The 24,248-nt window shown below is 38.4% G+C and overlaps 1 protein-coding gene across 1 annotated transcript in view; it reads right to left on the reverse strand.

Annotated features, from left to right (window-relative positions):
* TMCO5A (transmembrane and coiled-coil domains 5A) overlaps window positions 1–21,562 on the reverse strand; it is a 54,895-nt gene extending 33,333 nt beyond the window's left edge. The window contains exon 1 of the mRNA XM_054564094.1: window positions 21,360–21,562. Within this exon, the coding sequence (XP_054420069.1) occupies window positions 21,360–21,562 (203 nt within the window). The remainder of the gene's footprint in view (window positions 1–21,359) is intronic.
* Between the last annotated feature and the right edge of the window lie 2,686 nt (window positions 21,563–24,248).

Here is a 24,248-nt window from a genome sequence, read left to right on the forward strand (position 1 = left end):
CTATTTCTCTGGCAGGCTGAGCTTCCTCCCTGCCCAAGTGTGACTAATAGGGAAATTCTGGGTCCTAAGTCCAGCAGTCTAATCCCATCACATAGCAAATTAACCATTCGTTCATTCAACAAACACTGAAACATTGAAAGAGCATCTATGTACGCCAGGCACTCTTCTAAGCACTAGGCAGTCAGAGTGAACAAAACAGCCAAAAGCATCTGCCCTCATGGAATTTACATTCTAAGGGTGTGTATGTGGGGGGATGGGTAGCACAAATGACAAGTAAATGTGTAAGTTTATTTTTATTTGGTGTGATAAAAGAGGACAATGCTCGGAAGAAACAAATGAATGAAGGGGTAAGAGGAAATGCAGTGCACATTGTGTGTATGCATCATGTTGCCGTTTTAAATAGGGTGGTGCAGAGAAAGCAGGTGAGCATTTCCAACTCAGTGGTGTAGGTGTGTTATGAGGCCTAGTAAATGGGACACCTTAGGTCTTGCTGAGATGGACGCACAATCCACAGACTTCACAATCATGGTCAATAGCAAAGTCTATGGTGAGTAGCAGCATGGGCCATCACGTAGCCTGGAAGGTCCTAGGGCCCAGGAACAGCAAGAGGAGGCATGAAGACCCGAAGCCCTTCCTTCGACACCTTAAGGATTCAGAGATTTTCCCTGCACCTCTGACCTTCTGTAAAAGAAGAGAGCTATGGTGAGGGAGAATCTCCCTAAAACACTGGGAAATTACCCCAAAGAGATTTTTAGCTGGGAAAAGTTCATGACGTCTCAAATTGGCCCCATTGAGTCTTTTCTGCCAACCTTAGGCATAGGAACTAGAAGAGGAAGATATTATAAAATCAATTTCAGAATACATATAATGAATATGTTTCTGCATACTGGAGTATGTATATTTGGGCCAGATTCTTCACTGTTTGTAACTTTTTATGTGTGTGTGAATCATATTAACCTGGAAGGTTTCAGATCTTGACTTAATAAGGACCACATAGAGTTGATTTGTGGTCCAGAGTGACTTCTTAACACACTGTAGTTTCTAACAAACTATTTGTAAAATTAATGGCCTCTGATGACCCCCATTACCATCTCCCTTCTTCCTGAAAGAAGGCATTTCATTGCTTTATGAAGCTGTACACAGAAGAGTAATTAAGTAACAATTCAGGCCAATGGCCTCTCGCAGGAATTAATGGTAGGGAGAGTTCATTAACCCCAGCAGGTTATAGCTTCTCCAGGAAATGCCCTGGACCAAGGTTATCGTTGCTATTAATGGATTGGATAGGGACTTTAACTGGGATAAAAATAAAGCTCTCTCTCCTTCCTGGGGAGCTTTTCTCCTTGAGGGGCTACCAAAGGCAAGCCCGTAGGAAAAGCAGAACCCCAAGGTTGGAGCCTTCTGTGAGATGAGGACAACAGATTGCTGTGAGTGAGAATTGCTAAGTCAAGGTAAAAACAGGACCTTGGGGACAAATTAAAGTCGTTGATATAAGCCTTCCTTCTCCCCAGGAGGTGGCTTGACTAACACCCAGTACAGCTTTCAAGCAGCTGTTTTCACCTTGTTAACTTTTTCAGGCGAGGCCTTGCCCTGCATAGAAGAGTCGCTGAGAGATGTCAGATTTTGCTGTGTTGTCGCCAGGAATGCAGTGGCCTTTGTGTGGAAATCTGTTCTGAAAACACCCTCTCTTTTTCCAGGTTGGGCATTCAGGCTGTTTGCTGGGCCTCTGCCCTTCTGCCGGGAGGGGACTGGCCAGGGACGTGAGCCCTGAGGAGAGGCGGTGCGTGGGCCCTGGCCTTCCTGCTGTCTCATGGGGACGAGAGCTATTTCTTCTAGTCAACTTGCTTGTCTGCATGTTACTTTGACAAATTTTTCTTAAATAATTTTTATGAATGAGCCCAATTTTGAGGCTCATATCCACGCAAGGCTCTAGAACCTCATTTTAGGTCACTGCTTTTTGAAGACAGAATTAATTATGCTATTTTCCTTATGTACCTACTTATTTTTAGTGATTATTTCTGTACAATGCTCATAAACTTTCTTTGAATTTCCTTTCAGAATCTTCTCAGAATAGTTTTCTCAAAAGCAATAACTTCAACAGAAATGTGAAGGAGAGAGAAAAAGAGAAAGAGAGAGAGAGAGCACCATTAGCAATAAATTAATGTTTGAATTAGTTTGAATTAGCAAAAAAAATTATGTATAAAATATTTTAAAATTAAATGTTTTTAAATTTATTGCACTCTTGCTACTAGAATAGCAATTAAAAAAAAAACAAAGTTCGCCAAGGATCTCACTTTAGCAAAAAACCTGTATTTTTCCGTTTCTTCTACTTTTTGTCTATGGCCAAATCACTTTTTATAGTTATTATAGAACAGATATATTGCTGTATTTTGCCTTTTATTTAATATTTTTACAAACATTTTCCAGGTAGCTACACACTCTCTACAACTATTATTTCATTCACTGCATAAAATTCTCCTCGTTGATTATATCCATATTTGCTTCACAATTCCTTTCTTCTTATACGATTTTTCCTTTTACATATCTGTCTCCTATTGAGGGCCAGGAGAGGCCCTGTATGAATTAGCCAGGGCTGCCATAGCAAAGTACTGCAGACTGGGTGGTTTAAACCACAGACAGTTATTTTCTCCCTGTTCTGAAGGCTGTGAGTACTGATAGGAGCTGGTCGGGTCGTTTCTCCTGAGGCTGCTTTCCTGGGCTCGCAGACGGCCGTGCTCTCTGTGTCCTCACATGGTCCTCCCTCTGTGTGTGTCTGTGTCCTACTAATTTCCTCTTCTTACAAGGACACCAGTCATATGGGATTAGGGTCCGCCCTAATGGCCTCATTTAAAATTAATTACCTCTTTATAGACCCTATCTCCAAAAAAGTCACATTCTGAGGGATTAGGACTTCAATATAGGAATTTTGGGGACACAACTCAATCTACATGAGGTAGTCATCAAATGTTTCACTGTGACCAAATTTATAGACATTCAGGTTGTTTCCCCCCTCCCCAATAAAAGCACTTCAAAGAATATATTTGTGTAGTCATTAATTTTTAAAGGTATAATCAAAATATGCAGTTAGAGTTTTTTCATTTTGAATTTCTATCATTAGCTTATCAGTCAACTGCTTTTTATTTTACAAATGAGGAAAATAAGGACAAGAGAGATTAAATGTCTTGATGGGTTTAAAAAAGAACATTAGAAAAAAAAATCTCCCATACCTGAAACCACACCCCTCAACATTTTCTGATTTATTCTTCTCTAAGCCTGGGAAAGTACAATAGGAAGGAGAAATTTCCTTAATTATACCATGGAGCTGGTATTACGGACCAGTTATTCAGTGTGCCCTACATATTAGTGGCATTGTTTTTGTTTTCAATGAGATCATTTATTCGGAAGTACTGATGCTTGATTTAGGTTTTAATCACCCTTTGCTTTATTTTAAATGTGTTTTTCCAGCTTTAATTTAAAAAATTTGCAGGTAGAAAGTGATAAATAAATGGAGGATTCCTAAAAAGGATACATAAAGTCTCTGCAAGCAAATGTTTATTAAAAATTTATCATGAAATTTGGTGTAATTTTATACTAGCTTCTCAGTTTTTCTGTGTTCTTTAGCAGTATACTGGAAACACAGCTTTTTAAATATGCTTGTTAGTCCCATTTAATAATTATAGATAAGTCTTTCATATATGAGATTTGGGGATGTATTTTGTTTAGCAGAAGTAGTATTATGCTAGAATATTCATACCATAAATGACTTATGATTGGCTTAGTTTTGGCTATATATAGCCATGTGCTGCTTAATGACAAGGGTATGTTCTGAGAAATGAGTCCTCAGGTAGTTTTGCCATAGTGCAAAGATCATAGAGTATACTCACACAAATAATGATATAGCCCACTACTGTAATTGTATGTGCTATACTTTTATATGACTTGCAGCACAGTAGGTTTGTTTATACCAGCACTGCTATGGACACATGAGAAATGCTATGCTATCATGTTATGACAGCCATGATGTCTCTAGGTGATAGGAATTTTCAGCTCCATTATAATTTTATGGGACCACTGTTGTATATACACTCTATCATTGACCAAATGTCATGTAGTGCATGACTGTATTCCATCATTCTTCATTTATTTAGCAAACATTTTTATGAGTACCCAGTAGGTATTGATTTAGAAAATGAAATGACCCAAAGATGACTAGAGTACTAGTATGTTTCATAAGGCACTATCACGTAATAAAATGTTACAGTATTGGCAGGTAGAAGGTACTTGGGAACACAGAAGGGAACATATAAATATAATTTAGGGAAGCTTCGAAGGGGAGGTATCTTTTGGGCTGAGTTGAGTCCTAAAGGAAGAGGGTAAGTTTACAGATAATAGGAAAGCATATACCAAGAGGAGGGAACAACCGGCTCAAAGGCACAGTATGCTCAGTGGTAAATTATTCACTGCAGTTTCTGTCTAGAGTAGCATATCCCAATGTATATTGCATGAAAAATAGGTGGTGTAACATGGTTTTAGGTGGGACACAGATGTAACATTTTTAGTTTTAAAAATGAATTTTAATATAAGTAGAAAATAATAATTATTTTTTATTGTTCAATTACAGTTGTCTCCATTTTTCCCCATTACTCTCCCCTGCCTTACCCACTCCCCACCTCCCACATTCAGTCATTCTCACACAGTTGTCCATGTCTACGAGTCTTTTATACACGTTCCTTGAATTGATCCTTCCCCTTCTTTCTCCAATTATCCCTCTCCCCTCTGGTCATTGTTAGTTTATTCTTTATTTCCATGTCTCTGGTTCTATTTCACTGCTTTGTTTGTTTTGTTGATTAGGTTCCACTTATACATGAGATCATATGGTATTTGTCTTTTACCTCCTGGCTTATTTCACTTAGCATAATGCTCTCCAGTTTCACCCATGCTGTTGGGAAGGGTAGGAGCTCCTTCCTTCTTTCTACTGTGTAGTATTGAGCAAAACTATAAGTAGTGCATTAAAACTATTTAAAAACATATCTTTGAACAAGAATAAATTTATTTGAGTAAAACAGTTCTTGGCTAGTAGAAATATACTAAGAAGAAAATTATTATGGAGGAACGTGAATGCAGCATATATTGCGAAGGTGGTATGTGAATAACGGAAGATCGGGGATCAGTGCTCTAAGAGCACATGTGGTATAGTGGGGAAGGGACAGCTAGTGAGCCGGGGAGCACTGCATACTTCAAGGCTTTGGGTTCATCGTGAAACACCCCAAGAGGCATCAGATACTTTATTAGGTAGAAGACTGACATGGTCATTGCATTTAAGTAGATAATTCCTGGGAAGTGAAGGGTAGATGGGAGGAATAAGCCCCAGTGCTGACTCATACTATGCATTACAATCAGACATCTGAGGGGAGAGAGATTGCCTTATGTTTCCATTTGGAATCGAAGTTCAAATTTTAGTCATCATTGTTTTCTGTTGAAAATTGTATATTTCAGTTTTCCCCTTTATATTATCTATTATCTGTTAGATTTATAAAGGCAATATTAAATCTTCATGGTGAACAACGTCTACCAAACTTACAGTGAAAGGGTTTTTATTCCTAACTCTTCACCTTGAGCTATGTACTTGTTGCACTGAACAATTATAAGCCATAGATGGTTTGGTCTTCCATTGTTCTTTTAAATTATTTTCATCAGGGCTAATTCTTTCACCAATGAAAATTTGGCAATCTCATGACATTTTCTGCTTATTTTCAGTCTCAAAACAATGTTCCAGTTCAGTAATCAAAGGATCCAGTACCATGTCATAATCAAAGCTTGCAATTTGGTGTAGAGTTGAGGTTTTTTTCCCTCTGGCAGCTGAGGCCTACCTTTAGGTGGGAAGGCAGCAAAGGGGAATAGGATTAGTTGACTTACCTCTTTCCACATGCAACGCATATACAATACTTCTTTTCATTAAGCTGGCCACATTTTCATACACCTACTAGGGAGAACAGGAAGGGGGTACTTTAAAGTCCTTACTTGATTAGTATAGTTATGCACAGGCACCTTGTGCCTTATGGCCTGGTTGGTGTATAAACGTGACTCTTTCTCGTGGGGGTGCTCTCACAAGGTTTGTGGATGTTGCCCGACCACTGTTGTGATGTACCTGGAATCGCCAGCTCTGACCTGGCAATTGCACATCTAATCAAGCTGTTCACTTGCTTCTCCCTTAGCCACTAAGACTTTTGTCACTCTGCCAGCTTTTCTCTTCTGGTCTTCGGCCTTTCCATGGGGCCAGCACTAGTTACACAATTTGCTGAACTCAGTACAAATGAAAATATAGGACTTTTTGCTCAAAAATTAAGATTTCAAGTTAGTGACAGCAGAACATTAAACCAAGTACGGATTCCTTTTGAAAGCAGGCTCCTGTGTGACTCTACAAGTCCCATATCCATGAAGCTGGCCCTGCAAATGGATTTTATGAATACAACTAAGATAATCCTATGTAGGCAGCACACACTCATGTATTCTTGTCTAAACAGGCTCCAGAATGTAGACAAATTTCTCTGAAAATGCAGTTCTGGCTAATTCTGTAGTTAGACACTGTTCTTATCAGAACCATTATGCATGGACCTCTGACCCAAAGCCAGGCTCAGCCAGGGCTTCCCCATGTCTCCACCATCCTGCCTGCCCAAGTCCCCATGTCTCTATGGTCTGCCTGTTTACTGGGGCATGCCCCGCTTCCCATTGTTGGATTTTCTTGTTCTAAGTACCTACCCTGCCCTCCTCCTTTGTTTATACCAGCTCCCTAGGTCTCTGTTGTCAAAGCAGGTAGTTAGCCTGTGTCATGTCCTTAGATGTTGCAGATGAGAGCCAGACAACAGTTCCGAGTATTTCTTATACTTTAGGGGACACATAGTAAGATCTTTTAGTGAGCTCCTAAAAGCCTTCTCTTGTATTAGTTTCCAATTGCTGCTGTAATAAATTACCATAGGTTTTGCAGCTTAACACAACATAAATTTATTATACAGCTCTGGAGGTCAGAAGTTTGACATGGTTCTCAGTGGATTAAATCTAGATGTTGGTGGAGCTGCATTCTGTCTGGAAGCTCTAGGAAAGAATCTCCTTCTTTGTCTTTTCTAGCTTCCTGGGGCCACCTGCTTTCTACAGTTCATGGCCCCATCCTTCAGTTTCACTGCCAATAGCATAGACCCTTCAAATCTGATTCTCTCACTTTGTTTCTGTCATCACATTGCTTTCTCTCGCTCTGGCCCTCCTCCTTCCCTGTAATAAAGACCCTTATGATTTCCTCAAGTCCATCTAAATAGCCCAGGATAATCTCCTTAGTTCCAGATCCTTAATCACACCTGCAAAGACCCTGTGCTGTATGAAGTAACACAGTGGTCTCCAACCTTTTGGCACCAGGGACTGGTTCACTCACTCATCCGCTGCTCACTTCCTGTTGTGTGGCCTGGCCCTAAGGGGCCATGGACTGGTACGATTTGGGCCCCTGAAGTTACACATTCCCTGGGTGTTAGGACATGGCGTGCTTGGTCCTACCTCACTTATCTTGAGGAAACGGAGAAGCAGCTCCCATCCTTCCCTTTGGCACTCCCAGCTCACTAGTACATACCTTCGCCATTGTGGCACAGACTCACAGCACAACCCTCTGAAGAAATGTGCCTTCTATTCTTGGCTCAACTTTAATTCTACAAGTAGGTGAGGAAGTTTTAAGAATCATCTAAGAGGTTCTCCAAATAAACTACTTACACTCAAGTCCTTATCTCAGGATTTGTTTCAAATTCATTTTTTGTCTTATTATTTTCCTGATCTTACTGTTAAAATATTCCGGTAGCAATTTGTATATCAAGTTTAGTACAGATAAGAAAATGTTGTAATCATGGTCAAGTACGAAAACAATAACATATCATTACATGGTTTTGTCTTTAAGATTTTATTTATTTACTTTTACAGAGGGGAAAGGGAGGGAGAAAGAGAGGGAGAGAAACATCGATATGGGAGAGATACACCAATCCATTGCCTCCTGCACGCCCCCAACTGTGGACTTGTGGACTTGGCCTGCAACCCAGGCATGTACCCTGACTGGGAATCGAACGAGTGACCCTTCAGTTTGCAGGCCGTGCTCAATCCACTGAGCCATAACAGCCAGGGCTCATTTCATGTTTTTATGAGCTAAATGATTCATTTCCCTCTCATAAAGAGTTAATGTGAAAATTCTGGGAGGTTATTGTTTTCTTCTTCTCTCTGCTTTGATTCCTAATACCCGGCAGTTTTCACATTTATGTGACCTAGAGTAAACCCCTTCAACTGGAATTTAAAAGAAAAGGGTTTTTTGTTTTCCTTTTGAAAATGAAATATTGGGGTGGAAAGCTGTGTGTCACCCAACAGCTATAGATTCAGCTCTGAATCAGGCTCCAGGACCACTCCCTTGCGGATCATGGGAATCTTAACTTGGGTAGGATCCGGTTAGCCTGCCTTCCTGTTTTCTCTGAGTGTGCTCCTGGTCTAGCAGCTCAGCTTGTGCCTATTCCTGTGAAGAGTGATCTAGTTTATTCCTTGGTTTCAGGGTCTAAAACTAAAAAAATGCAGCTCTGGCTAATTCTGTAGTTAGACTCTGTTCTTCTCAGAACCACCATGCATACATCCCTGACCCAGGTCCATCTGGTGCTTCCCCGTGTCTCCAATGTCCTGCCTGCCCAAGTCCACATGCTTCTATGGTCTGCCTGTTTACTGGGGCATGCCCCGCTTACCATTGTTGGATTTGCTTCTTCTAAATGCCTGCCCTGTCCTCCTCCTTTGTTTATACCAGCTCTCTAGGTCTCAAATGCTTCTTGGGCAGCCATCCTCCCCCATTCCTGTTGAATCAGAACCTTGATAGCTGCCCCCTTCTAGAAGCTGTACTTCCCCCATGTTTCAGCAGCTGCTGAATGCTTAGGTAGAATGCTTATTGTAATAATATTAATGCGTAAGTATGGGTACTTCTGATGAAAGTGAAAAATGAGTTTTTAGAATTAGATTGTATTTTGAAAATTCTATGCATGGGGTGTAGTCTAGTGACACTTAAAAATACATATCATTTTAGGGAGCTATTTTCACAAATAACTGTTCTCAAAGGCTAAGTTATGTGACCCTTCAGGAGAGAGAGTGTTTCCCTTTAAAGCTGATCTTTTTCTTCCAGTCATCACTGATTTTCATTTGGGTCCTTGTAGTATTTAATGGTTCTCTTTCCTGAGAAAATGCAAACAAAGATAAAGTTGAATGTTTTCTTAAGCCAACCGTAGTTTTGAACAAAACATGTCTGAAAGGTGAAGCTCAAGATAATTTCAGAATTCTAAACAGGTTTTATAACCTCTATTGGCAAGAGATCTGTATTTGCAGAATCCATAAAGCTTTTAAGGTATAGTTGATATTGAAACAATAATGACCCTGGAACAGGATATTTCCTGGAGATTAATGACTAGCTGGGAGGGGTTGATGGCCTGAGGTGCAGTTGAGGGCCATTAACCTCAGACAGTCATTAAAGCCCAGGAAATGTCCTATGTCTAGGTCGTTATTGTTATTATAAATTGAAAATGGAAAAAAGAAACAGGCACACAGATGATCTGAAGGGCGACTCCATTTCCAATGGTTCGAGCAGGGAGCGTTCTGGGAGAATTTATTCCCCTGTCCATTAGCCAACCAATCTCTCTGAATCTTCTGTCACATTGCCCTTCAACTGATGGGTCTTTGTGCTGGAAATCCCTGAATTCCCCAGATACCGGAGTGGAGAGTATGGTTCCCTTGGAGCTACCTTTACTCAGAGTGACTGGATTAAACAAATAGTAATGGTGAATTATTTTGCCACTACTCTTAATTGCATCTTACATTGTCATCTACTTGGCTTACCATGTGATGAGCTGTTTTCTATTTCCCACATAAATTTTAAGCCCTTGGATATATTGTCTGTGCTTATTTCCCAGGTCTTTGGGGATAAAAGTACATGCTATTTGCTTTGTAGTTGCACTGTCTCTGGTCATGCTAAATATGGCACCCCTGCCCAATTCCTGGTTCTCTTTCCCAAAAGTACTATAATTCAGAGATATTATGAATTCCTAACTAATAAGTATTCTTAGAGTGGAATGTACTAAATTTCAATTCTCTATAAATCTTACAGCAGATTCATCTTTCTCTCTCTTTTTGTTTAAGCAATGCAAAACATTCAAAATGGAGAAGTCATCACTTAGTGTTTACAGTATTACTTTAGGGCTTTTAACAAATAGTTGGATATGAAATATTCAGCTGGAATATTCTGGAACAGAACTTGTCAAACTTGTTTTATTCATGGGCTATAGCAGATTTCATGTCAGACTTAAAAAAATCAGAACAGTATGACTTGAGCATCATGTACCTATGGCTCTACTTTTTCATTTCTTCAGTTGTCACAGAAGGTTTGAGCTCTACGTTGAATCAGCTCAAATTCTTCACCAGTGAGTGTAAAACAAAAGACAAACCTCAAAACATTGGCCTTGATAACATTGGTCAGAAACAGTGGCTTTGTAGAAGAAGCATATTAATGTATAATACTAGTCTGCCAGTATCATTGATGGATTTTATAAATATGCAGTTCTTCCTCAAAAGACTTCTCTGTATGGTGATGCCTAAAATTCCTGTTACTTAGGAATTTGGTCTAAGATATTGAGAGGCCCAGTTAAAATAGAAATGCTAATTTTTCAATCATTGACACTTTAATTATAATTTATTAAATCTTTCAGACCACAATTAGCCTGGGCATTCCATATAACGAAAATGATACGATTACTACAGAGTAAAGGGAAATATTGTGAAAAGATTCTTTTTTTCCAAACCCCTATCAATGTAATCTTTGAAATCTTTTTTCCTAGCAGGGTCTTCAGGGTAGTGCATATTTTCTTTGCTATCCCTAAAAGTACTCCTATTGCACCATTCATTCTGTATGCACATGTTTATTAAACACGTGTTTTGTTTCAGTCTGCTCTTTCTTTAGGCTGGCTTTCCTTGGTAAAGTGGGCCAACTTTCATGCAGGCTGCAGGATTGTCCTTGCCTTAGGGTGGCACAACTCTTGAAATGAATGTCACATTCTGGTGTGGTTAGTGTTACTCTGGTGAAATCAGGGAGGAACTCTCTTTTTACCAGTACTTTTTGTTTTTTAAATAATCTGACCTTGAGTTTTCATTTTCTTAGTATGCTTATTGACTTCTAATTTATTTTAGTTTAATAACTCACCTCCCCACAATTTTGATTTCCTGTATCAACCCATCTTGTGGATTTTGGTACAAGTTATTAGAATGGGTTGGGAGATTTTAAGAGATTTTGCCTGTGGTGACCTACAAAATCAATCCCTGGTCATCTACTGTAACAGGCATCTTGACTTTCCCATCAGGCTGAATTCTCTCCGTATTTCACACTGCCAAGGAGTTCAAGGCCCTCTCTTTGAATGTTTATGTAATCACATCTCTACCCTATCTAGTCATTGCTCCTTGATGAAGGCCTTGCAACCTTCTAGTCCTGGGTTTCCTACACAGAAACCCCTTGACATGTTTGAATTTTGCACTGCAAAGGTAGGACTGGGGCCCTTTGAGAGTTGTTGCTTTGGATTATTCCTTCAAGTCATTTTCTGTGCTGCTATAGGGGATACCAAGAGGCATAAGTATCCTGAGTACACAGCTACAGAAAATCTCAGACAAGGGAAAAAAAGGAAGAGAACAACAAATAATGATAATCCATTTTAAAAGAAGATAAAAGCATGGGAAGATACAACTAAATATATTTGTGGAAGAATTTCCATTCATTTGGGTGTAAGCTTTCAATAACTGTCCTTCTTCATTGTACCTAATTGCATGCAATTAAAACAGGTACATTAATAATATGTTGGCTGGATTGCAGAATTTTCTAGTCACTTTTAATGAATAGAATAGTCTTTTTTGTTTCAAAAATTTAATTTTATATTAAATTCAAAGCTATCCTTTGCAAAGAATGGACTTCTCCCTCACCTATCTTCTGGTCAGAAGTTTCTCTATGATGTTTAGGCAACAAATAATGGGGCAGATAGCCTAATAGTTGCCTCTTACCCCAGCCTCACTGTGCCCTCTAATTCTCTTTTCCTTGGCTCAGGTAGCTCAGATGTGGTGGCCAAATAGATGGCCAACTGGAAAATGAATTGACTATCTTTCCCTTCACATAGTCACCCCTATTCTTAACATGGATTTCCATTGAACCTTCTTTTCTGGGTTTTAGTAACATAATGAACTACCTGCTCTCCCCTTCATGGTATAGTATCCCTTTAAAAGGCTACTCCCCTTCTTACCCTCTCAGCTCACTTCTTACATTACCCAGGAAGAGGTGGCAATGGTTGATAGTAAGGCTTGTTCTAAACCAAAGCCAATTAGTAAGCCCTAGAGGGATATTTTATATATTAGAATATGGGAGTCAGCATATTTTAGTCTTCGGCTTTGATCTTGAATATAGTTTAGGGAAAGTGAAAATTCCCTTTTCATATCTGCTTAATCCAGAAGAAAAATAAAGGGGGGAGCATAATATCTAAAATCACTACTGATGTTCTGAAGAATGAAATCAGAGTCAGATAACTAAAGATGAATGGGCAGAAACCAACTATGTGCCATAAAAAGAAATTTGCTGACCCAGAGAGGGAGAACCATGACAGAAATCTTAAAAGGAGTCCAGAGAGATAAAATTTCTTTCAAGGGCACGTGGTGTAATAATAACTATTAGCAGAGAAAACAAAAGTCCTACTGTGCTCCTGTTGGCTCTGAGTACCTGACTTCCCTCCTGGAAAGAGAACTGAAAATATGAAGAGGGAATCAAATTGCAAGAGAGTGGGGGGAAACATAGAACACCAATGTGCTTTCAGTAAGTTCAGTTCTTCAGGCCCTGATACATTATACCCTAGGATGCAAAGAACCAACAAATATAATTTTTGATTACATTTTAACCATCACTAAGAGTGCTTGTTTTCCTTTTTTTTTGTTTTACTTTGTTTTTCTTAAAAGTCCACTGAGATGTTACATAGAAAATGCTAAAAAATCAAATAAAGAAAAACATAGAAAAGGAAAAGGATTTTAAAAAGTATAGCCTAATGATTTGATGTTATTGTAAGTATAATTCTTGACTAGACTATCAAGTATTGAATAGATGGTTTATGAGCAACTATAGAAGGAGGGTGACCGTTGAGAGGAACATGGGTTCAAGAGGAACGTTAGCAGGGCCAATCAGATCCCTTTTCCCCTTTTGAAACTAGTAATTCAGAGTAAAGCTGAAATAGTATTGTATACTCCATTCTATAGAACATCTCACATTCTCTCATTGCATTCTCAAATATATCATGGGGAAACCTGGGTAGTTTATTGTTTGCATAGATGGACTCACAGCTGTTTGAGAAACTATTCATTCAACAAATAGTTTTGAATTCTTGTTCTATTCTAGGCAGTATGCCTAGCCCTCAGAATAAAAGAATAGAGAATGATCTTTTTTAAAAAGCCACATCCCATAAATTTTGATGTGTTTTCTTTTCTTTTTTAAATTAAATTTATTGGGAGAATTAATTTTCAATAAGTATTGCTTATATTTATACTAGGTGCTTTACACACGGGATCTCTTTTATTTGTCTTAGAAATGGGTATCATTATTTCCATTTTACAAGTGAGGAAATAAAAGTTCAGAGTTTTTGCCCAAGATCATAATACTAATACAATGATATAGCAGAGACTCAAACATTTATCTGCCTGATGATAAAGCCACGATCTTCCCATGACATAATTTTCATTTCTAAAGAATAGAACTAGGATTAATAATTTGGAATTACCAAGAGGTGAGTCAGCATAAATAAATTCAGCACTAGATGCTGAGTCAGTGTAAAGGGGAATTCTCCATCACTTAAGAGTTACGAGTCTTCTCAAATATGAATAAGGTTAGTGCCTTGCCCCTCCTACTCTCACTGCAGGTCTTCAAATAGAGAAGTAAGTACTATCTGTCAGAGATGATGTATATGTGGTAGTAGTATTAAGGGAAATGTTGATCTGTATCATCTCTGAAGTCCCTTCCAATTAGAGTACCCACTGAGTCTGATGTTCTGTGCCCTCCAAGTCCATATACTTCTGAAAAAAATGTGACAAAAGGGCAAGTAAGTTTTTAAACATAATTTTAAAAATTTGCTTTGATTATTGAAATAATACTTGTTATAGGTAATTTGAAAAAATTAAGAGAAGTAGTATGAAGAAAAAAATATTGTTTAACCACCCAGTCAGTGTTAGTCTCTATGAACATTGGTTTATTTTCTTCCTTATTTTCTCTTTTCACATAATTTTTTAGTCATGATCATATTAAATACAGTTTGCTGTCTTTGTGACTTAAGGATATAATGAACATATTTTACTATACTTTTAAAATTTTTTATAAATGTCATTTTTAATGACATGATTTTTGAAATTTCTTAAACATAATGTTTTATCTCTAGTTCAGATTGTTCCTTAGGATAGAGTCCTAAATGTGGAATTATTTTAAGAAAGTGTTAGAGCCTTTAAGTGTGTATGTGTGTGTATGTAAATAATTCTTTAAAGAATTGTTGGAGGAGGTTATCAGGAGGACATGACCACTGATTGACCCAATTGTTGGACCTGGGCAATCAGAGGCTTCTCCCCTCTTCCTCAGACCTTGGAATGTGTGTACTATCTATTGTTCTTACCGTGGATTTTCAAGGATGCAGCCTTGAGAGAGCAATGTATTGTTGAGACCCCCTAGACAGATGCGTGGTAGAGCCCAATTAAAGCTCCTATATAAACTTTACGAATCTGTCCAGTGGATGTGGAGATGTATTGGTGAGAGAAGTATGTGGCCCATCCTGCATTTTATAGCCTTGGGCAGAATGACTATTTTAGGAATGGGCACATCACCATGTCTACCCAGTGTGACTCAATTTAAGAGATTGTACTGTAATGACTGGGAAAGAGAATCTTTCACTAGGGTGACTGAGAGGTCATCAAAATAAGTATGGTATGTAAATTCCCTTGCTGAATAAAAGTGCCACCTACCAACCTGGAGTGGCCTATTTCTTTCTTCAGTCTCTCCCTGCCCTCCAGGTACACAGGTCAGGTTCATATATCACATTGGAAGCCCCTTGAATCTACAAAGTGTCTGTACAGGCTAAGATGAGATCTTCTCTCATCGTCCATTTTTGATGACTATCATAATTTACTGGTAAACTTTATGGGTAAAATTGCATTTCTTTGATTACTAATATGGTATATTCTTAAATTTTTGTGTTTATTAACTATTTTATCCTCTAATAAATTGCTAGTTTTCTATGAGGTAAAATACTTATAAATTTTTGAGTAATTTAAATATTCATAAAATCACTATCCTTATGCATTATTACCTTCTATTTCCTTGGTCCCTTGTTTTGAGTTTTAATGGTTTTGTTGGTTACAAGAGACAGAAACCCAATTCAAAATAGCTGAATAAAAATGAGAACTTACTGGCTCACTGAAGGCTTCAGAGAACTGCCCTTAGGTAGAGCTCAGTTCAGGGACTTAATTGCATTATCCAGACTCAGAATCCGTCCGTCGCTCAGCTCGTATTTCCTCTGGAATGGCCTCATTCAAGCAGACCTTTTCTACTGGTGGTAAATGACCACACAGAGAGAACTTCAGACCTTCCAGTCACCCCAGTGAAGGATTCTCTTTCCTAGTCATTGCAGTACAATCTCTTTAATTGAGTCTCACTGGGTAGACATGGCCATGTGCCCATTCCTAAAATAGTCATTCTGCCCAAGGATATAGAATGCAGGATGGGCCACAGACTTCTCTCACTCACCCACTTTTGGGGAAATGAAGACAGGCGCAAAGAAGTGGAGAGGGAACACAGTTTGCTCAGAGAAATGTAAAGGTGCTGCTTTACATTTGTATCTTTAGTTCGTTCAAGGTGTTTTCTAATATGAATACAAAATATTATGTTGTCAAACTTAACTTTTTTCTGTAATCCTTATTTAACTTTAAAAAAGCTAGGGAATTGATAAAATTACTTTTTATTTTCAAATTTTGTATTATCTTTTAAATAGACTAGTAATTAAATAAATTTAATAGCCTCTAATATTACTAAACATTTTGATAACATTTATTGGTGAAACTGATTTGACTTACCCATTTACAATATATACATTTTAATTTTTTAGATTTTATTTATTTATTTTTAGAGAAGGGAAGGGAGAGAGGAAGAGAAACATCAGTGTGCAATTACCTCTAGTGTACTCCCAGCTGGGGACCTGACCTGCAGCCCAGGCATGTGCTGTGACTGGGAATTGAACTGGCAGCCCCTTGGTTCACAGGCCAGCACTCAATACATTGAGCCACACTAGCCAGGGCATAATATATAAATTTTAATAAACACTACTTCCTATTTCTAAGCCATCTAATAATGTTTTCTGTCCATTCTCATACCAGCACCACAACATTCTAGTCATAGTAGCTATTTAATATGCTTTCATATTTGGTGGGAAAGTAGATTGTAGGTAGCTTGAATGAGAGGGAATAAAAATACCTATAGTCAGGAATTTTACCTACCACAACGGCATATATTTTTACCCAGAAGCAGCTGCCTGTGCACATGGACCTTTCAGGAGCTGTAATTAAAAAGCAATTGAAAGGAAGGAGAGAGTAAGGAAAGGGAGACATAAGATCAGAGGATCCATGCATTGCTACTGCCTAAAAGTACAGTGGTGCCTGTTTGTTACAAAAGATGTCTTCTGTGTTTGGAGCTCAAGGCAAATTAGGTAGGCTGTTTCTTTTTAACAAGTTCCTTTTTTTTGCTTCACTTGGTTTCCCCAGATCAAACTATTAATGCCATTCATGCTTCAGAGAGTGATGTCAGTTAGATGTCATGAACTTGCTGCTTCCCCTTCCAGAGTCATTTGCCCAAGAAAGGGTGATGCCTAACCCTGAGAAATGACCCTTCCATATTTAACAGGTTCGGTAACCTATAGGGTTCCCACCTATGCCCACATTGTGCCAGGGACTTTCCCCTCTCCAATACTCCCTCCTCCATCCTTGGCCTGGCTTTGAAAGTGTGCAATATTAGCATCTTGTTTTTGGATTTTTCTTCTGATAGTTTCCCTAGTTTTTCAAACTCAATGTGTCCCTTTTCTAAGGTTGAAGGCAAGGTTTTTCTACCATGAACATCTTAAATCTGGGAGGCCTGAGCTTTAACTCATATAGCTGAACTGTTGCATTCTTGGAGCTTGGGGTACTTAATCATTGCATTTCACACCATTGCTATGGAATTCTGTTGTTAACAGAGACCTTCTGGTTGGTCAGAAAACGAGCTTGTATCTGTGTCAAAACCATCTCCCTCTCAGCAAGTCAGAAATTCATCAGCTCTGGGTGCTTCTCAGTGACCAGGGATATGCTTCTTTCTTCATTGATCCTGTTAAGTGACAAGATCCTGTCTTTTGGGGTGAAAAATATCCATGTGATTATATGCTTTAATTTATCCTGCAATGATCATATTAGCTCTGTCGCCTTCTTACATTCTGTCATCTGGGCCCACTGAGCGGTGAGGCTATTACCCTTCTCAGGAAGGCTCTGACTTACTCATCAAGGAGGGGGGCTGCTTCCTGTCCATACTGCTGTGTCTCCCTGGAAGCTTTCCAATGGGGACATCCATCCTTTACAAATTGATTTGCACTGCCTTGGCCAGCATGTAATTGCAATTCCAATTGCTTCTCCTGTAGGCCTTCTACAAAATTCCATTTATTCTCTCCTGAGTTTCCCTTCCTTGTTGTCTAATAGTTGCTTTTTAGTTTTGTTTATTTGCTTTGACAAAATTTATCTTAAGCAAGCTTGCCGACCCTTCAAGGTCCTATTCATTTTCTAGCTCTTCCAGGAAGCTTACCTGAACTACATTAACTGACTTGAAAGTTATAGTATAGGTTCTAATTGGGTACTTACTTGCTGAACACCTGCGTCACAGCATAGTGGTTAAGGCCACAGGCCTCTGAGATAGAGTCTCTGAGTTTTCAAACTGCTTGACCTTGGGTAAGTTATTTAATACATACGTGTATATTTTAATCCTCACCCAAGGATGTGTTTACTGGTTTTTAGAGGGAGAAGGAAAGAGAGAGAGAAAAACATTGATGTGAGAGAGAAACACCAATTGGTTGCCTCCTGTTCGTGCCCCAGCTGGGGATTAAATCTTCAACCTAGGTATGTGCCCTGACCAAGAATCAAACCCACAACCTTTTATTGTACAGGATGATGGTCCAACAAAATGAGTCATCTGGCCAGGCCTATTTACCATTTCAAAAATTCAGTTTCTTCATTGGTAAAATGAGTCCAGGAATAACGTTTTTTGTCACCGCTACAGTGTCCGTCTAATGTGACTTGCGTAGTAGATGCTCAAGAACATAGGAAGTGCTTCTGTTTGCCAATGATGGGTTCACTTTAGAAAATATTTCCCTGCTGCTCTAGGACAAAGTTTCTTATAAATGTTAATAGTCTGTAGGCTAAAATTTTATGGAGTTCATAGACTAAGGATTATGGAGTAATGGATTACAATGTCAAAGTTTCTGAATTAACAATATATAATTTATATTATATAAGGGTGTATAGAGAGACAATCTCATTGGAGCTCACATCAGGGTAATGACAATTGGCATATACATACCTGACATATGTCAAAAGAATGAATAGTACATTGACAAAAAAAGTAGCTAAATTATATTATTTATTAAAACATTCAGAATGGCTGACTTTTCTCATGAATAATATTGAAGTGAATCTAAACAGACTTTCAGGAAGTTTTCTTTATGTATTTGTCTGATAGATTTTTCCAGCAATCTTCCTGATCATGTTTAATCACAGAAGCATAAATGAGCATTGATTTAGCTGTGAGGATTTTTCCAGAGAACTTGTTTTGATGTTGCTTAAGGAGAGTTATGCGTTTGGTCCTAATTTGGCCTATCCATTAGGTCAAAGCATTTCATTTCACATTCTCCCATTCTCCCTTTTATGAAGGGCCTCCTGCTCCTGGTTTGCTCAAAATTTCTAGTTTGAGTTCTGTCATAAGTGAGCTGTGGAAGTTTAGGACCTTACGCTTCAAAACAATGAAGTAAATAAGATGATTCTCAACAATCCTGAAAGTTAGCTTATTTCCTCTAACATCCCATTGACTGTTTTTTGTTGGTGGTGGTGGAAGAAACAATACATTGATATTAACTATGCATAGGCTTTATGTATGATGTTTTTTATAATTAATGATGCATGTGATTTCATGCTATTTTCATGACTATCACAATCAAAATTTGTGTAAAGCTTTTTTTACTCCAGCATTCAAAGGTTCTCAGCCACTGGCCTTCGTAAGTGTCATGGTAGTACACTGATCCTCCTTATAATCTCATTCTTTTTAGGACTTGGAATATAATCTGATTGACAGTGCCAGAGTTTTGTTCACATTTCCACTTTCTTTCTGGTTGAATTTTTATATATATACAGTATACAGGGATGGGCAAAAGTAGGTTTACAGTTGTTCATATGGAAAATAATACAATCATTAATGAATACTAATAATACAAAAATAAGTTCTATGTTTCACATACTCACAACCGTAAACTTACTTTTCCCCTCCACTGTAATAATATCTATTATTGAATATATTCAATATATAATTGAATTAAGAGAGAACTATATATAATATTAATTACATTATGCATAATTATATATTATTATACACATTGTATATAATTAATTTTATTATATACAATTCAATTAATTGTTCTATTTACCACATATAATTTTACCTTAATTAAATTATATATTGAAAGTCAATCAAAAGGTTTCTGTCAGATAGATGTTCTAGCTCAATGTCAGTCTTCATGACATATAAGATATGTCCAGAAGGTATCCAGCCATATAATGTGAAAAATAGAGACATTTATTGAAGAAGATACAAGATACAAGAAACATTGTATATAGGACAGCAATACCTCAGTATCCTTCAAAGTAGGTACCTTGGGACCTCACACTCAATTGCCATCGGCTGCCCCATCGTATTTTCCTGAATCTCATTAATGGTCTGAAATCTCTTCCCTTTCAAAAGTGATTTTAGCTTTGGGAAAAGCCAGAAGTCACAGAGCTCCAAATCTGGGCTGTGCAGTGGCTGAGTCACCTGTGTGATTTGATGTTTTACCAAAAAACACTGCACTAGATGTGATACGTGAATGGATGTGTTGTTGTCTTGAAGCTGCCAATCACCAGTTGCAGCCTTCTGAATCATCCTAATAGTTTCTGTGGAGGAATGTCAAGCTTAATGCAAAATTTGATGCAGATTCAATTTCTCTGCTCACTCAGTCATTTTGAATGTGATGGCCAAACAGTACACATGCTCACTCAATGGCATCTACTGCCTCCACTGACTAGTACAGTGAAGTCATCATTGTTCACATATGGGAATTTCAGTCCACTCTCCTTGACTGCCGGGCTACCTCAATGTTGTACAAACCGTTCTAGTTAAATTAACAATGGCTGTACAGACCTGTATATGCTCAACATTCTAATCTCTACTAAATTAACAAAAATTAAGTTATATTAAGTAATTTAGTAATTCCCATTGTCTTTTATCATGTTACCTGTATGAAACAAGTACTGTAAATTAAATAAAACATTTTTAAACAATGCTATTCAATATAATCTTTGAAGATATTTTAACCAAAACTTGGAATCCTAATTTAAGTTAAATCAATAGTGTTGATTTCAATAATAGAAATAACACAACTGAGATGGTTGGATGAATGTTCATGTTTGAATGTTCACGAGTTTGCACATGTGCAGGCAATAATGACTGCTGGCACGTCACAACTTACTCTGTTGCCTGCAGGTTGTCAGATATCTTTCTAGACATTTATTCCATGTATGTAGAAATGCAATTCTAGAAATGTTAAAATGGAAAAAATTATATCTTAGGAACAAGAAAGCATGGGGGATAACTTTGTTAATCAAGTGTGACTGACTTCCCATTTCTGTCCTGCTCCCAAAGACGTGTTACTATTATTTACTTTGGTTTATCATACACATATGGTCCTTAAAAGATGTAAGGGTTTGAAAGCTATGAATACCAGTGATGTTGAGTGTGACCAAGATAAAGGCCACCAAACTGGCTGAAAATCTTGGTGGAATTTTGGTACCCTGTCATTCCTCAGGGGAGCCTTTCTTTTAAGGTATCAAAAGCTTTCCCCTTGTTCACCAAGCCCATTGTCCTGCCCAGGGAGAGAAATTCAATTGGTGGGACACTTTGTAGATCTGTCTTGTTCCTCTAGGACAAAGAAGGGAAAGCCCAGTACCTGACACTTGGAGAGCTTGAGCCTCTGAATGAAAAATTGCCTTGAATTTGAATGAAGATAAGAGAGAAGGGGACAGTGAAAGATGTTCCAGCGGTGAGGGATTGTCTGTGTTGGCGGCCGCCCATCCCTCTTATCTCACCTAATGGCGAGTGCCTGCCAATGTTTATTTGGCCATTGCCATTCACCAGCTGCTCCTCTACCATGTTGTTTTTCCACCCAGATGGCAACACGATGTTCCACGATAAAACTGACACAAAAAACAATGCAAAATTTGTCTAAGAGAGGTTCAGCAAGCATGAGAAAAACATCTGATATCTCTCAGAGCCCGCCAAGTTTGCAGCTTACAGTGCCAGAGTAATTATGGGATGATTTGAACAGAGGCAATGCATGGGGAAGCCACTTCCAAATACATCAGGTAGGTTTCCAGAAGAGGCAAAACATTCGGTTCTTCCCTTCATCTGGCACCATGACAGAATCGATGAGTGCAGCCTGTGGGTCCCAGAAGCCTCCTCCATTACTGAGTCCCTGCTTTACCCCATGCTGCCTAATTAATGGCCCACTATTTAAAAAACTCTTTTATTCAATTAGATGCTGCTTTCAATAAGATAAACACTCCTGCTATCAAAATCCTGGGAAACCAACAATGATAGCCTGTCTTTTTGCCAAAGCATCTGTTTTTCTCTTGCCTCTGGACCCTCATTCTGTCCAGTCTTCATGTGGCTGTTTGGTTCTGTAAAAATTGACTGCAATTTTGGGGATTAATATGAAAAGGGAAGGTGCCCCTGCCATCTTGTTCCTCTGATGGCTATTTGTCCCTTAGCCTCTACATGAGAATACAAAATAAAGAGAATCATTTTATTATTATTGATTACAAAGAGCCACAGATGTTATTTAAAATGGGTCATTTCATATTCATCACTATTACTCAAAAGTACTCCCTTTTATGTGGATTAACATTACCACATTATTTGTCAGTTCAGATTTTTAGATGAAAGGCTAAAAATCTCTTTTTAATTTAGTCACATAGCTCTTCATTTGACACAGGATTGTCTCCCAGAGGTGACTGCATTTATGTATGTTTGTTTAGATTTTTCAGTTTTTAGTTTACTTGACTTACATTAGAGATAATACTGAGAAAAACAGTTTTTAAAAAGTGCCGTCTAGCACTTAAAGAATCTGTCCCAAACTGGCCCTACTGCAGAATTGTTGGTTTTAAACTATTGTCAACAAAAGTATAGAAAATGTCCAGTAATCTGGACAATTGTGGAAAATATTATTTTAGTGAATAAATTCATCCTTTCTGACTTATGAGTGGTAAAATAATTGATAAAATTTAAACACAGATTTTGCCCTTATTTGGTCTAGGAAGAAAGTTTTTATTTTAGGTAGTATCACACATCCTGGGAAAGGAAGATGAAAAGGCTCAAAATTTTCTGAATAAGACCTGAGTTCAGATTTTATCTGTGGCACTGACATTGGATGAGTCCACTTGACCTCCTGAAATCTCTATTTCCTTATTTAGAAAATGGAAGTATGAATAAATTATTACCAAATACAGTTGTTGTGAAGATCAACTGATGGATGCAAACGAGTTTTGTAAATTGTAAAGCATGGTACAGCTACTAGGTATCAATGCGGTATCGATGACATGTTTTTCTGTTTAGCTGTGTTTTCATGAAGTCTTCCTTTTCTAAGATTATAAGTTTCTTTAATAGGAAGTTTCTTTTTTAAAAAATATAATTTGTTACTGCAGGTTCAGAAATCCTGGGAGGATAGGGCAGTGAAGGTTTTATGACTTTTGTGAATATTTGACATTCTTCGGGCAGAGGAAAGATCTGCATATATTAACATTTGAGGTCACACTCTAATTCAGTTTTGTAGGAAGCAACATCATTTGACATTTCAACCTTTTTGCAGGACATATTACTGGGCATTTTCCAAGGCTTCAAGAGCTCAACTTTTCCTTCCAGTATTGAAATCACTTGATTGTCTTTATACAGGTGAAATTAATATAATGTACATATTCTAGTTCATATTCACGTTGGATAAAAATGATTCATGGAGCAGAGCAAGGTCAGGTTGGAGATTCTCAGGATAGTGAGAGAGAGAGAGGTATCGGCCTGGTGTTAGTATTCACCTAGACTAGAGCAGGGGTCCTCAATCCTGGCTTAAAAATCACCTGTGCCGTGAAACAATACATTTCAGTTGTTCTAGGCCACCTACTAGCGGTATTCCGTTACTGCAGCCCTAGGAAGTGAATACAGTGTATACTCAGTAAATTTAGATAAAATGCATGAGTCTTCTACTGTTTCCCATGGCACTGTCCCATTTTCCGGAATGACCTCATCAAGTAGTGCTATTCATTCTCTTTCTGCATGTGAGCAAACTGAGGCCGGCAGAGGTTCACTAACTTTCCCAAGGTCACATCTGTCTGCCTCCTTAGCCCCAGCTCCTAAATTCTACACCGTGTGGTCTGTATATATGCTGTGTAAGAGACATATATGGAAAGAGGATGCTGCCGTGGGTAAGAAGCACAATGCACACAAAGAGCACTCACTATGGGAGCCCAGTATCTGGAATATCAGATTTTCAATCCATCATACTCAGTTTAAAGATCATCTCTGCAGCTTCACACCCCATAACTCCCAGCCTGATGCAGGCTCAGAAACCTGCAGTGAGGAAAGAGGCCCTCTGAGTGTCAGAGGGGAGATATTTTTTGTTTCCTGGAGACCCCAATTACTCCCTGGCAGAGAAGATGTACCCTCTGGCTGACCCTGGTCCCTGTTCTTTCTGTTGGAGTCACTTAATCCTGGAGGGTGACCTCCTGGGCATGGTCTGTTGATAGTAACTCAAGTTCCACTACTTCCCTTGGCATCTGTCCTGGCTCAG

This window comes from Pteronotus mesoamericanus, unplaced genomic scaffold (assembly GCF_021234165.1).
Source record: "Pteronotus mesoamericanus isolate MK-2021 breed Mesoamerican mustached bat unplaced genomic scaffold, CSHL_Meso_final contig_164, whole genome shotgun sequence".
NCBI lineage: Eukaryota > Metazoa > Chordata > Mammalia > Chiroptera > Mormoopidae > Pteronotus > Pteronotus mesoamericanus.